Genomic DNA, 13,835 nt, shown 5'->3' with positions numbered 1-13,835 from the left:
ACGGCAGTCCCTGCTGGCACGTATGCGTGCGGGCCGCGCCGTTCGCGTCGTGCATACACACACGCACGCACACATGCATGCACACGCACACACGCACGCACAACGCATACACAACGTCTATTGTTAGAGCATCGGTCGGCGGCCTGCTCACAGAAAACACAGTCGAGAAGAAACGGCAGAACGGATTGAAGATCACCTGCCTTTGTGCCCAGTGTCTTCAACGACGTTCTAGGTCGACTTTTCTAGAGACAAATGTAGTGCACACAGGATTTAGGCCCACGCTTTTGGGAAAGTAGAGAGGACGCCATCCACGTCGAAAGAGAAGAAAAAAAACAGGCGTTTAGTCTAATCAGAAGCTGTTCCACTTTGCTGCCTGACGCAACCTAAGTGCCTTCCTATATATCGAAGTAAATGAAGGAACCGGCTGTCTCTATTGTGTTCCAAAATAGGCTTTACATACGCTCGACATTTATGGGGATCTCTGAAGTTGTACCTAAAAAATAAACTGCGAAATGAGTATTAAATGCCAAAAGAGAAGTATTTTCCTCCCGGTTTAATTTAAAAGCGTGAGATCGGGCAGAGGCATCGGGGGTGCGCTGCTCTGGGCTTAGGTGAACGCGATGAAAAGCCACCGCCTAGTACGTGTAGTATAATCCGTTTCCGCTCGCGCTTCCGGTGGCGCTTTGAAAATTACCAAACTGTACTGAGCGGGGTTTTTTACGTAAATCATGCAACTTTTATCTCTACCTATAATGTAGATATAGAAGCAGTTGATTACGTAGTCATACATGAGAAACTCTTGATCATGGTTATAACAAGAGAGGTACGCACGAAAACAGCTACAAGTTGAAGACTGTGATGAATTTTTTCGAGGCTGTAGCTGGACGCCTGATATGTGTTTTCACTTTATTCATTTTTCCTCGAAGATCCAGAGGGGACATTACATGAGGAGTTCCTAAAGTGTCATGGATTGGCCCTATAAATGCCATCCATTTGTAAACAAAGTATTGGACAAATATTGTTATGCAAGCGCATACGCGAGACGGAAACAGCGCGGTATGCCATAGAAGTTTATCCCAGCATGTTTTTAAATTCTAAACAGTCAGCAATGCTCTAGAAAATTTACGCACCCAAGTGAGCAAGAATTATCACCTGAAGACCTCGAGGTCGGAAAATCGGTGTTTGTCCATTGTCTCAAGAGATCTGCATAATTGGCCTATCTCACACTGCCGCTTTGCACATGCACGTCCCTCCTCCACTGCCCTCTCTTGGACTACACTGGTGAAAAACAAACTACCAGCTTGTACTGCGCATGCGTAGTTCTTGTTGGAGACAGCCGCAAGAGGCCGCCACAGTCGCCCACCTGCCGCCTTGCTTGTGCGGTTGGCGCCTCGCGGAACCGGATAAAGCCAGCAGCGCTCACGTTCACGTCTTTTCAACCAGTTTACAACGAAGAAGATGAATTTTCTCGCCCACTCAACGGGGCGCAAACTCTCGTAAAATATGCAAATTACGACCAATACTTATTTCTCACGCACAGATCTTTCCCGCCGGACAGAACATCACAGTAAAGCAAATGAGACGACGGAAGTCTAACAGAGGAGAAGCGATCCGACCTAGCAGTTCAGGCTTAGTGCCATATGATTTCAGATTTCGCTTTGTGGATTAAGTATTCAACATGTCAGAACATTCGACACGCACAAGGCACGCGTTGCACTCTAATTACTTGCAAAATTTACTTTCCCTTTGCACTATGGCGCTCTCCAGAAGATCAAAAAATATATTCTGCTAAGAAACAAAACATTCTTCCTACCGTTGAACCTAATTTCTTATTGATGTTCATCACGATGACGTGGTCAGGGCGTGCAAGAATACCCGCCACTGAAAACAGAACAAAAAAAAAAACAGAACGTTCAGGATACTATCGTTTTCCAGTTCATTGAATCGCTGTCGATTTTCATCCTCTGAGGACCGCCATAAAACAGTCCCTTACGCCCAGCCACGGCTCTATGACCAACAAACAACAGCGAAGCACGTGCCGCAAAGAATGCCCGACGCTCACAGCGTCCGCGTTCCATTCTATACAGCGGCAGCATCGTACACGGTTTGACGAGCAGTGAGGAATACCGTTTTACGGCTGGCAACCAACGCGATGGTGCCAAGCGAAGCTCCCAGTTGCCCGAAGCTAGCCCCCGTACTGGCGTCAACCATTCGCCTATTGGAAGCGCTTCCCTTGTTCCTGTTCCAACAGAGTCCTCCTCCTCCTCTTTCTTTTACCTAGCTGCTGGGGAGGAAGAAGCCAAGCGCACAACCGACGCAACCACCCGGCAAACCATCGCGACAAAACGGCTCTTCGGGAATCCGGACAGCGCAGTGCTGCCGCCCGGTGCCCAATTTCTCATCGGCAGCGCCAGCCAGATGTTCGCCGAAAAAGCCGGCAAAAACGGGCCAGTGCCACGCGCCGGCGAATGACGACGGCGACGAGCGAGCGAGCGCGAATGAATAGGATATAACCGGCAGTCGTAGTCCCGGCTAAGGCTTGCCGAGCGAGCTCCGGGCTCCGGCCGTCGGTCCCATTTCGCGGACATCCCCTTTAATGAGCACGGAATTGAACGCTCCCCCATGAAACTGTGCCCTCTGCGATTTTCCCTTCCCACTCACCCCCCCAGCATCCCCCGAGTTCCGAGCGGTAGCTCTCCGACCCCTGCGACCCGTTTCCGCGCGCACCCAAGACGACTGACTCCTCTCTCTCCCCTAGCCTTCCCTCCCCCACTCCCGATTCCTCCATCCCTCTTCCTCCCTGAGCGGTCTCCGATTGCTGCTTGCAGCAGCTTTAATCACAATCTTTCGCTGTCGTGAAAATTCTCCTTTCGGAAGTTTTACGGTTGAGTCTGCGTGACGGGCGAAAAAGAAGGAAAGACCTTGGGACAAAACGGAAAGCGGCGAGCAAGGAATGACCGTAAAATGCGAGGTGTTCGTGTCCTGCAGAAACGGACCAGCTGCCTTCCTTTATTTTACGATTTCCGCGCGGCCGGGAGCGTAAGGGGAGGCAGAAACCGGGGAAGGAATGCCGAACAATGCCGGATAAAGAAAGGTGCCTAAAGAGGGGGAAAGGAAATGAAAAGAAAAGAAAAAAAAACAGACGACTTGCGTGTCCGCGTGGTCCGCGTACATCTTCAGGTTAAGCTGGTCACTCGGCTCATGCGGACGTTACCGTTTTTTTTTTTCTTATTTGTTAACAAAGCTCAGCGCGCACCTTCGTGGCGCCTTTTGTTTTACACAGAGGAAGCAAACTTCGGTGGGTATTATATTCCGAGCATTACAAACATAATTGCCCAGGACACGTACCTCGACGCAAAGTGAACGTGGGCGTCAAATACACAACAATTTTGTTTTCTAGCGTTTAAGCTCAGCTTATTGTAAGTGTTTTTCATGACCTTGCTTCGAAAGAAGGAAAGCTTTAACTTTTGCGACGGTCGCAGTTCAGTAGGAATCGCCTGTCATTTTTCTTGCTTGCAAGTACGAGTTACGAAACAGCTGCTGTTTATCGTGCATGCTCGCCCACAGAAACGCGAAAAAGAAATATATTTAAGTGGTCCTTGATATTTCGCCCACTCCGGAGGCCTCTTTTGCGTACGTCCCTCACAGTCCGTGTGCAACGCTGAGACGTTAAACACCGCATAGCATACCGCAACACTCCTGAAAGGTAGAGCACTAACTCACACACTCTAAACACGAATAAGCCTGCATGGAAGTAAAAGGCAGTAAAAAGGAATCAAGTTGTCCTAAAGCGCACATACTTTTCGGGCAGGGTATGCTGTCCAAGTCCCGGAGTACATTTCGATAGCTAAAAAAATTGCGAGGACACTTTGGCAACAAGTGTTGTGAGGCGAAAGCCGAGGACACTATGCCGTGACGACTTCCGGTGGATGTGACGTCGCACCGTTCCCGTGGCTATATCGATACCCAAATTATACATTTTTTTGAGATCTTAAGTGATAATTACACATTTTCTCATCTAATTTGATACAAATCCGACGTTTTTCATACCATTCTTTGGCAATTTTCACTATGCCGTGAGGACTGCCAGTGGAAGTGACGTCACACCTTTTCCCGTGGCTATATCGCCGTCCGCGCTATTTCGACGCAATTTATACATTTTTGCCTATAATTAATTATCTAATTACCCTACAGTCATCAAACTTGGCTCCTAGGTTCATGTTTTCCTCTTCTATCTGAAGTAATCATTGATTTTCTTCTATCTTTTTTTAGTTCCCGAGTTAAATGCGTGTGACACGCTTTGTTAACGGACGGACGACAGTATGAGCCATTAAAGGCTTTCGCCTTAATATACGGAACGGATACTCTTGGCAATGGAGGCATATTTCTACCGCAAAGCAAAGTAACGTGTCGCAGTTAGCAATGAAAGGAGGCTTTTAAACGCGGCACCATAGGTTTTGAGGTTAGCAAATGTAGGAGCTGGAAGCCTCCGTTAAAATCTTCGTAACTTCGTAAGAGGTATCACGATTAGCCATGACTTAAACTGGAGTGATCATGTGCAAAACATTTGTGGAGCAGCTCAACGAAAACTTGGATTCCTAAGGCGGAAGCTAAAAGATGCACCATCGGATGTCAAACTACAAGGTTATAAATCAATAGTAAAACCAACTCTGGAATACGCAAGCATAATTTGGGATCCGAATCAGAAATATCTTGTAGAAAAGGTTGAACGTGTTCAAAGATTGGCAGTAAGGGTTATATTTTCGTCTTACCGAAGAACGCAGTCCGTATCAGAACTTCTATTACGAGCACTGTTACCAACATTGGCTATTCGCAGAAAAATTGCTAGGCTAAAGTTTTTTGATCACCTTTATCACAATATGTTCAATCTGGACTCCAGCTTGTACTTGCGACCACCCGGGAGACTGTCATCGCGTACTAACCATCCCTTTGCAGTTATGTCACACATCCCGAGAGTTGATGTGTATAAGTTTTCGTTTCTGCCTAAAACAATTATAGAATGGAATAACCTTGACCGACACGTATTCAACAAAACTTGTTCACTTGAAACTTTTGTAAAAGAGCTGGAACTGTGTTGTACAGACTGACTATACCATTCCCACCCTGTAACAGCCCGCAAGGGCTAACAGTATTTGGAAATAAATAAATAAATAAATAAACTACTAGAGCTTTGGATGTTTTGAAGACTGCAAGTGTTACGTATTTTCAGTTATCGAAATCTACCCCAGGGCAGTACTGGAGTAGCATACTCTACCCCTGAAAGAGAGTGCACTAGGGGAAAGCTTACTCCCTCTTTACTCGTTCACAGGTTAACTCGTATTTAGAGTGCAGGTATTGGGAACATAACTCAAAGGATTCATCTCGTGGTATTCGATTGCCGGCCAACGCGTAACTTGGTGTCAGCGACGCGGGTCACAGTCGCACTCACGTCTGGGGGAATGAAGACGTCGTAGCGGTCCTTGTTCTCGTCGAGCAACGACGCCGTGTCCTGGGCCACCTGGCGCAGGTAGTTGAGCACTCCCAGCACTTCTTCGTTCTCCGCCGAAGCGTCGCCGGTCTCGTTCGAGTCGTCCTTCGCCACTTCCGTGTTCTGCAAGAAAAACATCAACTGAATCCCATGTCTCATCCCTTCACTGGGGGTGTGTTCAGTCTGAAAAAGGCACAATCCCAGGCCTGGAAATATTTGAAACAAAAAAAACCGTACAGACATCTTTGGCGGATCTAGTACCACTGGAAAGAAAACTAGTAATAAAGAAAATAAATAATTTTGGGCTTTTTTTTTTTCTTTCGGTGCTAACGACGAGCGAGAACGAAGACCGCTAAGGGACGATCTTCGCTTGAACTGTACTCCACCACACTACTTGTTGTCGTGAAGTGGAAGCAATGAGCAGGAGATGACGGATTCCAGAAGTGTTCGGCTTCTACGCGCTAGGCATAGACACTCATTCAGCTTTGTAAGCGGCCGTTTTGTGCTTCAAGCTTCAACTCTATTTGAAGACGTGAGAAGCAGTGCAGTCGCATATAAGGCCAGGCCGATCACTAAACGTGTTTCTTAGCTTGGACTGCTGAATTTGTGTTTCACATATGACAAGTGATTTCATGCCTTCAGAGCCTTTTCTGGAGAAGTCGGGCGAAAACGGAATTTTAAGCGCCTTAATGCGTTCTTAGAGATTCATTGTGCCGCCTCGTTTCTTTTTTTTTATGCGAAGCATACTACTTTAGCTACCACTTCAGCCCTTCACCGTGGTTATGCGCCTCCAAATCACGTGATACATGACGTCACACCACGTCACACGATGACGTCACGACAGTAGAGAAACGGGGGCCCACCTGGCGCCGTCGCTGTGGTTGTGCGCCTCCAAATCACGTGATACATGACGTCACACCACGTGACACGATGACGTCACGACAGTGGAGAAACGGGGGCCCACCTCGCGCCGTCGCTGTGGTTGTGCGCCTCAAAATTACGCGACACGATGATGCTTCGCATTCTCCAGGCTTAACCAAGTTAAGCCTCACCCATTTTTTATTTTGCCGCCATGTGAAACCGGATTTGAGACCTTCCCCGAAATCCGAGATTTTGGGCAGCGTTAAAGCGCGAAGCAAAATTTTCAAAGTTAACAGATGCACGAGAAAATCTGTTTAATGTTGCATGCAGTTATTATTTAAACGGCAGCAGAAAGCATTAATTCCGACTTTTATTAGACTTATCTACTTTACATTCCATAAAGTTTCTGGTTGCTAGCTTGGGTGCGCCTTATGAATGAAAAGCCACTGGATACGTTGTTTGCCTGTATTAGTGAATTTTTATTGTGGTGAAAACCTACATTAGCTAATGTTTCGTCTTTGTGGGTAGTGCTAGACTTCACTGTTGGATGGCCCTGCAAAGGCGACATGGGAACTATATAAGCGCTCAGCCTGACGAAGCTGACGAAGCTGTTCGACGAAGGTACCATGCTGAGAGAGTCACCTTGGCCTTCCTCTTCATGGCCTGCACCTTGAGGGCGTCCTTGAGGGCGGCGAGAGACGTAGCGGCGTCGGAGACTGCCCGGTCCTCGCCGCTGGCTAGCACTTCACCGGATGCGAGAAAGGCGCCCTGAACGGCCGGGACCTCCAGCGGCGGGAAGTACACCTCGTCGGCGAACTGGGGCGCCGCGCCTTCCTTCAGCCCGCTGTTCGGCGTGAACCTGCACAAATGGGAGGAGCAGTCGATACGCAGCCTAGAAGAAGCGTATCTCGCGAACCTAACTCAAGTTGTGGTTAACTATACAACGTTTTTTCGGTGGTGGAGGTAACCTTGCTGGTGTCTCACACCTGCAGTCGCTGAACGACAGCTACTTGAGGAGTGAGCAGCCGCTGCTAAGCTCACCAAGCTAAAACCAGAAAAGTTGAAGCCTGTACGTGTTTTCTTGTTACAGCCGGATACAGCCTTGTATAAACACACTACCGCACTTTATTACACACTGGTACAAAAGCAGAGTGACTAGCTTGCCCTGCTATGTTTTTCGAAACAAACATGGGTGTACCTCTCTGACTACACTTTTTTTATCAGCCATGTGAAAACACAGCGAACTTGAAATCTATAAACATATACTCCGAAGCTTCTGATTTATGTTGCAGGGGCAACATGTGGTTGGTAAAAACAAGTCACGGGCGCTAAGAGGGAGGAAATGCTTTAATAGGACGCCAGGTGCCTGAACGCCGCCGTATTCTGCTGTGCATGTGTTACCCGATCTGCCTGTACGCAGTGAACGGGAGAGCGGTGTGATTCTAAATAGCCAGCGCAGACCGCATGGCTGTTGCTGTATTTACTAACCATATTTCACAATTGGGAGAGACGCAATATTATGTCTGTTCCGTCATCTGCAAATAATTTATTTTTCTTCTACTTATCTGCCTACAGAGAGAACAGAAATAATTTTCCTTAATTCTTTCTTTTAACGCTTTTTTTAGGATAAAAAGGTGAACGTTTTTATCAAAGAAACTGCAATATTCCGGGTTGATTTACTGTGGTATGAACTGAAGAAATTTGACTTTGTTGTCTTTCTAGCCGGTATGAAGAAAATCATATCACTTTCAGAACTGATGATAATGTTTACATCAAGAATTTGTATTGAGAACGGGTTTTCCTACAATTGGTGTTCCTAGTGTGTAACAAATCAATAAATAGTTTATTAGTTACAAAACGATAAAAGGCAAAAGTCGTTATCGCTACGGAGCTATACTGAGTTAATACTTGCGCAACAAACACTAAGAAAGGTTAAAATTCGCGCTAAATTAGAACGCAGCAGACAATAAAATTTTAAGAAAACTGGAAAGCGCAATCTGAATCCTTATAAATGATATGGCTACCGATGTTGAACCTAAAAAAAGAGCATCTGAGAGCTCTTAGGTGTCTCTCTGTTTATTAATTCTTCTTACTGAATAAACAATGATAGATGAGTGCTTTGAACCTTGACATTACTCAAGACCTAAATCCAAAAATCGCAGTTCTTTTATACGCATTCCAACAGTGCAAAAAATCCCCATTATTTATCTTTCCCACCTGTTGAAAAAATTTATTCGCCAGTCAACAGGCCCACCGGTCAGCAATGGACAAGGCTCACGGCCCAATGTTGAAAACAGTGGGTTTGCATTTTTCGCCAATAGGCGCCGTAATGAATGATTCCATAATAGCGCATGATTGTTTTTGCTTCTCACAGATATTACGTTTCTTCCCAGCATAGTGAAATCCTCACACTGTGACTAACAGCAATAGGCAGCACTCAGAGCAAGTAAAGCCTCCTAGTAGTCGTGCGAGAGAGTGTAGGTTAGCAGTACGCATGCCCTTACCTTTCGTCTTTGACCCTTACATCATCCTTATTTTTTTTCCTTTCACACCCCTTATTCCCGATCCTCCTGTCTAGAGTAGCCAACCAGAACACTCTTCTGGTTCCCCTCTCTACCTTCCTCTCCCTCTTTCTCTCTTTCTTTCAGTTCGACTCGGATACGTGCCTCGCCTGAGTAACCAAAACTCGTTTTCTTTCTAAGCTTTCGTTCTATTCTGTAGCTTGTGTGCTCAGCACTGCTCCCTATCGAGCATGCCGTGCCACGGAGAATTCACCGCACTCCTGTTCTGCAGTACTCCATTGCACGGTTGATTTTGCTGCATGCTGTATGCGTATATGTGGCGTATGTCCGTTTCTATGAGCCTGTACTCCACTCTTCACATGCAAGCACTATGGGACGGATATGGCGAAGGAAAGGACGAAGAACAGCCAGCTAAACTGACGCGCAGCGACACGTCTGAGAAGCACTTCGCGCTTCTCTAGTGAAATCGACGAGGCAAAGCAGCGAACGCACAAAAACGCGCCTGTCACCCCCTCCAGGAAAAAGGGCGATATAATAAACAAGCGGGAAAAGTGTTGCTGGGGGGAGAACGAGGGTGAATGAAAGGGGAAAAGCTGGGGGGAAACAGGGAGGGTTGGCTACGGAACCCAAGCGAGGAAACGGATACGCCCGGCAGCCGGGTCGGGTATCCTGAGGGAAAATTGCCTTTGCACTCGCGAGACGCCTGGAAAGAGAAGATGGGCTGCCGGGACCGATCTGCGCCTCGCCCGCCGTGGGCCCCCCCAGCGCTGGCCACCGCGGCGTCGGTGGCAGTCGCCGGCGTTGACGCCAGTACAGCAGCAGGCAGGAAAGGTGGGCGGGGGAGTACACAGGGGGTAGCAACGTCCGTACGGCGCTGGATCGGCTGCCGACGCTAGCAATAAGAGCAACAAACGACTACGACGCAGAGAAATAGTGCCAGGAACTAGCTGCTGAAGCGAGCCGTAAGACAAAAACAGCAAGAGCGCGAAGCAAGTTAGGGGAAAAGAGGAGGAAAAAGGAAAAAGCGCCGAAGGGCGCAGGACATGAACACGGGGGAAAGGGAGGACGGATGGGGAAGCGTGGGTGGGACGGGACAAGACGAGCGCGGTCCGGCATCTAATTCGGCTCCCAGGAATTCGCGAGATTAAAGGGACAACGTTTGTTTAGGCACGTACCGCGGGAGACACCGCCTGGCAGGGCGCAGCTTACTACTTCGTGGTTTGTTTTCTTGTTTCTTCTTCCTCTGATCTTCCTTTTTTTCTGTCTATTTTTCTGTCATACTGTGTGTGTCTGTGTGCGCCCGCATGTGTGTGCGTGTGGGTGGGGGTGTGTATGTGCGTGGGCGTGTGTGCGCGTTTTAGCTGCTGCTGCTGAGAGACAGCTTTTCCTATTCAGATCTTTAGACGGAGCTCTCCCCTTCATAGAGCACCTACTCTCTGAACGGATTAGACCGTTCTTCTATAAATGACAGTCATTTCATCACCTACAATTCTTTCTTTTTTCTTTTTCTAGAGGTTGTGTGAAACTGCCTGAAGCCGCCACTCCAGTTAAGGTCTCTACAAACAGGAATGAAATAGTAGAAGACGAAAGGCCAATTAACGATGTCAAGGAACCAAGCATGTTTCCAGACCCTATTCGTTGCAGTTTCAATAGTTTTTTGAGACAATGGCGGCTGCTCATGAAGACTTTCTGATACAAACAGCAGTCGCTGTTGACAAAAACCAATTGACCAATAAGATTCGCAACGAACACGGGTAAGCGCTAACTCAAGTATCGGCCAGAGAACCAACGGTAGCGTATTGTTTCCGCTGAACTCGGTTTCACCACGTAGAAGTTGCGTCATCAAGGCCGCTAGCACACCACTCTCACGCGAGATAACAGGACCACTTAAAGCACAAAATATTACTCACTTGATAAAAGCCAAGTCGTCGGGGCTCAGATGTTCAAGCTCCATTTCTATTTCGTCAGACTGCATTAGAGGCATCAGCAAGAACAAGTGAGAAATCTGCATTCTCGCTTTAGCCTGTTCTGTTTGTGTCTAAGCAATTTTCTCTCCCCCTCCCCTAAGATATTGTATGATATATATGATGAGCAAAAGCAAAATAAATAAAGAATAATCAAGGATCTTTTACGCTTTGAGGGTTCTAATCACAGTCATAGATATTAAGTAATAAAAAAGGCACAGTGATTTTCACTTACAAATATGTATCGAAAGTGAGATATCAGGACCCATAACACTTAAAAGTTTTAAAACCGAAAGGTTCTAAAAGTTACAGAACAAGTACACGTACAACGAGCAATACCGAGGCATTGTTGGAGCAGCAACATCAATGTTGTTCATGTAAAAACATAACATGATTGCAAACTTATCGTTACATACTCTATAAATGAGTCAAACAATATCTTTGGTAGTCGCTTAAGACAAAAGACATTTTCTTTATTGATGCCATTTATCTGCTAATGATAACCAGCTCGCCTTTAAGCCTTAGAAGATGTAGATAGCTTCTATGGGATTAGTGCAGAGCGTCAAATGAGCAATGAATAGGGCAGGGCAAATTTTTCTAAATTTTAATTCTTAACAGACAAACATCCCGATGTCATGCATTCCCGCGAAAAGCAGGAGGAGCAAAGGAATGCTGCATAAGTTCCTCACTCCTTGCAGTTAGGAAGCTTTGTGATCTATGATCAAATTCTGTAGGTTAGTAGCAAATGGTGGCGTTTCTGTGAGCTAGACATTAAGCTTTCTGTGCATCCCTCAAACATATATTTGCCTCAGCATTTGGCTTTTCATCCGTACGCCACAAGCGGTGCGAGAGCTAAGTAGCCACTAGAAAGGTCCATTTCAGTTCACGATTGTAGTACTGTATCTTGAATATATTCTTTTGTGTAATCCTCTACTCAAATGGTTCAAAATTCGCAGGGACATCTAATTGCTTTATGTGCTGGCGATGCGATAGCATTAGAAGCTGTTGTTGTCTTCACCAGATGTGACGTCACTTCTGATGTGGTGACGTCTCCTGCCTTCAACCAATGGGAATTATCCGTTCCTGTGACGATACTTCCCTCCCGCCAATGGGCGAATTTTATGATCGACTCCGCATTTTGTCCAAATGAGGCTGCTAAAGCTGCCGCATTAATGAACTCAGTTTTATTTTTCCATTACACAACCAGACGACATGTAGTGGTTCGAGTCTCCGCAAGGAGGAGCCACCAGACTCACCACGATGGGCAGCGTGCTGCGCAGTGTGCGCGCGCAGAATCCGGGGTCGTAGAGGCGCGCGTGTCGGATGGCCGACAGCGCCGAGCGCACCACGCACTGGCTGTACACGTGGTGCCAGCGGTAGCCCTGCGCCCACAGCCGCTCCAGCTCGGACTCGAGCAGCTTGGCGCCACTCGCGTCCAGCGCAGGGCGCCACAGGTCGGCCGCCGCGCCCAGCCGGGACACGCTCTCGCAGCGGCCGAACAGCCCATCTGCGAACAGCAACGAAGGGAGGGGTGTGGTACGGCATATGGTACGGTACGGCACGACACTGTACGGTACGGAATATGGTATAGTATGTAATTGTATGGTATGGTATGGTATGGTATGGTATGGTATGGTATGGTATGGTATGGTATGGTATGGTATGGTATGGTATGGTATGGTATGGTATGGTATGGTATGGTATGGTATGGTATGGTATGTCATGATATGGTACGGTACGGTATGTGAACTTTCACTTCACAAACCTGCACGAGTGCTATGGCGTTGTGCGAAGTAGCGTAGAGGAGGACTGGCGGCGATTAATTTGGACACCTTGGGATATTTAATACACGCTGGTGACATCGCAGTGTAGTCATGAGGTTTTGTTGTTCACCTCCACGAAAATACGGGCCCTGCGGCCGTGACCCGATCTCTTCTGAGAAGTGCAATTAGCACGAAGCGATGTACTAGTTTTTCTAAAAACACTGAGCTTTAGAGTTTTTTCTTAGAACCGCGATCCTGGTCATCTAGTTCCGACGTATGCACTTCATCGAACTGATTCAGAATCAGCTACCCGATCAGACATTTTTCTGACATAACAGAAGTCAAAGTAAGTTCCGCGTATTCAAACATCGAGCTTAACATTGAGTTGCTCTGTTGTTATGCTGTTTTGTAAAATGTGCCAATTTCCGCATATTTTTCTTCGTGTGCTTCTGAGTGGCTGACATGCTATGGTCTTTGTATTGTCGTTAAAGTACTAGCAGACGAAAAGAGGAATGCAAGTGTTCCGGATCTCTAGCATGTCCTTATATGTATTTTTTTTCACATAATTATTACAAATACCTTTTATCTTTTTTTCTCAGATATGTAGAGAAAAATTGAAGTTTCTTCGCGCCGTCCTCTAACGCCCAGTATCACGTATAGCATGCAGGCAAGAACTGTGACAAATTTCCATGGTGTGTTCTTCGAATTCAATCTGCGTTCATTGCAGCTTTCATGAGGATAAAAACAAAGAATAAATAAAAAAATGAAAAGTCGAAATAATTATCGAGCGCTCCGAAAAACGAATTTCGCAAATAAAAAGGTTGATAGTAAGTAACGCGAGCTGGAACCGGAGAGAACTTGCAACTTCGCAACTAACCACGGAATGAGCACTGAAGGCTGACTGTTAGGCTCACTTCGGGTTGAAGATGGTGAATGTACCCTAGTTACGTAGCTTTGAAAATAAGTGCTGATGCAACTGACTGCCGGAAAAAACGTAAATTAGTTCTGATGAAGTGCACCCTAGAGCGGCAGCTGCTATGGGCTGGAAACAGAGGCAGTTTTCAGTTTGTTTTGTTACAGTGATATGAGATAGACCTGAACTTTTGCTGGCTCCTTTAAAATCTGTGTATTCACCTCGATACACACATTCAGTCTGCGTTTTGACTGGACGATTTCGAGGAAGAAGGCTGGTAGAATTAGATGGCGTATTGTTTGACCCGTTGCTGCTGGGAAAAGA

The 13,835-nt window shown here is 46.7% G+C and overlaps 1 protein-coding gene across 1 annotated transcript in view; it reads right to left on the bottom strand.

Annotated features, from left to right (window-relative positions):
- The window catches only part of IA-2 (tyrosine phosphatase IA-2), a 514,718-nt gene that overhangs the window by 373,559 nt on the left and 127,324 nt on the right, over positions 1 to 13,835 (bottom strand). The window contains exons 3-6 of the mRNA XM_089545824.1: positions 12,092 to 12,342; positions 10,782 to 10,840; positions 6,992 to 7,208; positions 5,450 to 5,611 (exon numbers count right to left, since the gene is read on the bottom strand). Of these exons, the coding sequence (XP_089401950.1) occupies positions 5,450 to 5,611; positions 6,992 to 7,208; positions 10,782 to 10,840; positions 12,092 to 12,342 (689 nt within the window). The remainder of the gene's footprint in view (positions 1 to 5,449; positions 5,612 to 6,991; positions 7,209 to 10,781; positions 10,841 to 12,091; positions 12,343 to 13,835) is intronic.

This window comes from Amblyomma mixtum, chromosome 5, assembly GCF_055824585.1.
Source record: "Amblyomma mixtum isolate Tamu chromosome 5, ASM5582458v1, whole genome shotgun sequence".
In the NCBI taxonomy this organism is placed as follows: domain Eukaryota; kingdom Metazoa; phylum Arthropoda; class Arachnida; order Ixodida; family Ixodidae; genus Amblyomma; species Amblyomma mixtum.
This window is presented reverse-complemented; position numbering and strand designations above follow the sequence as displayed.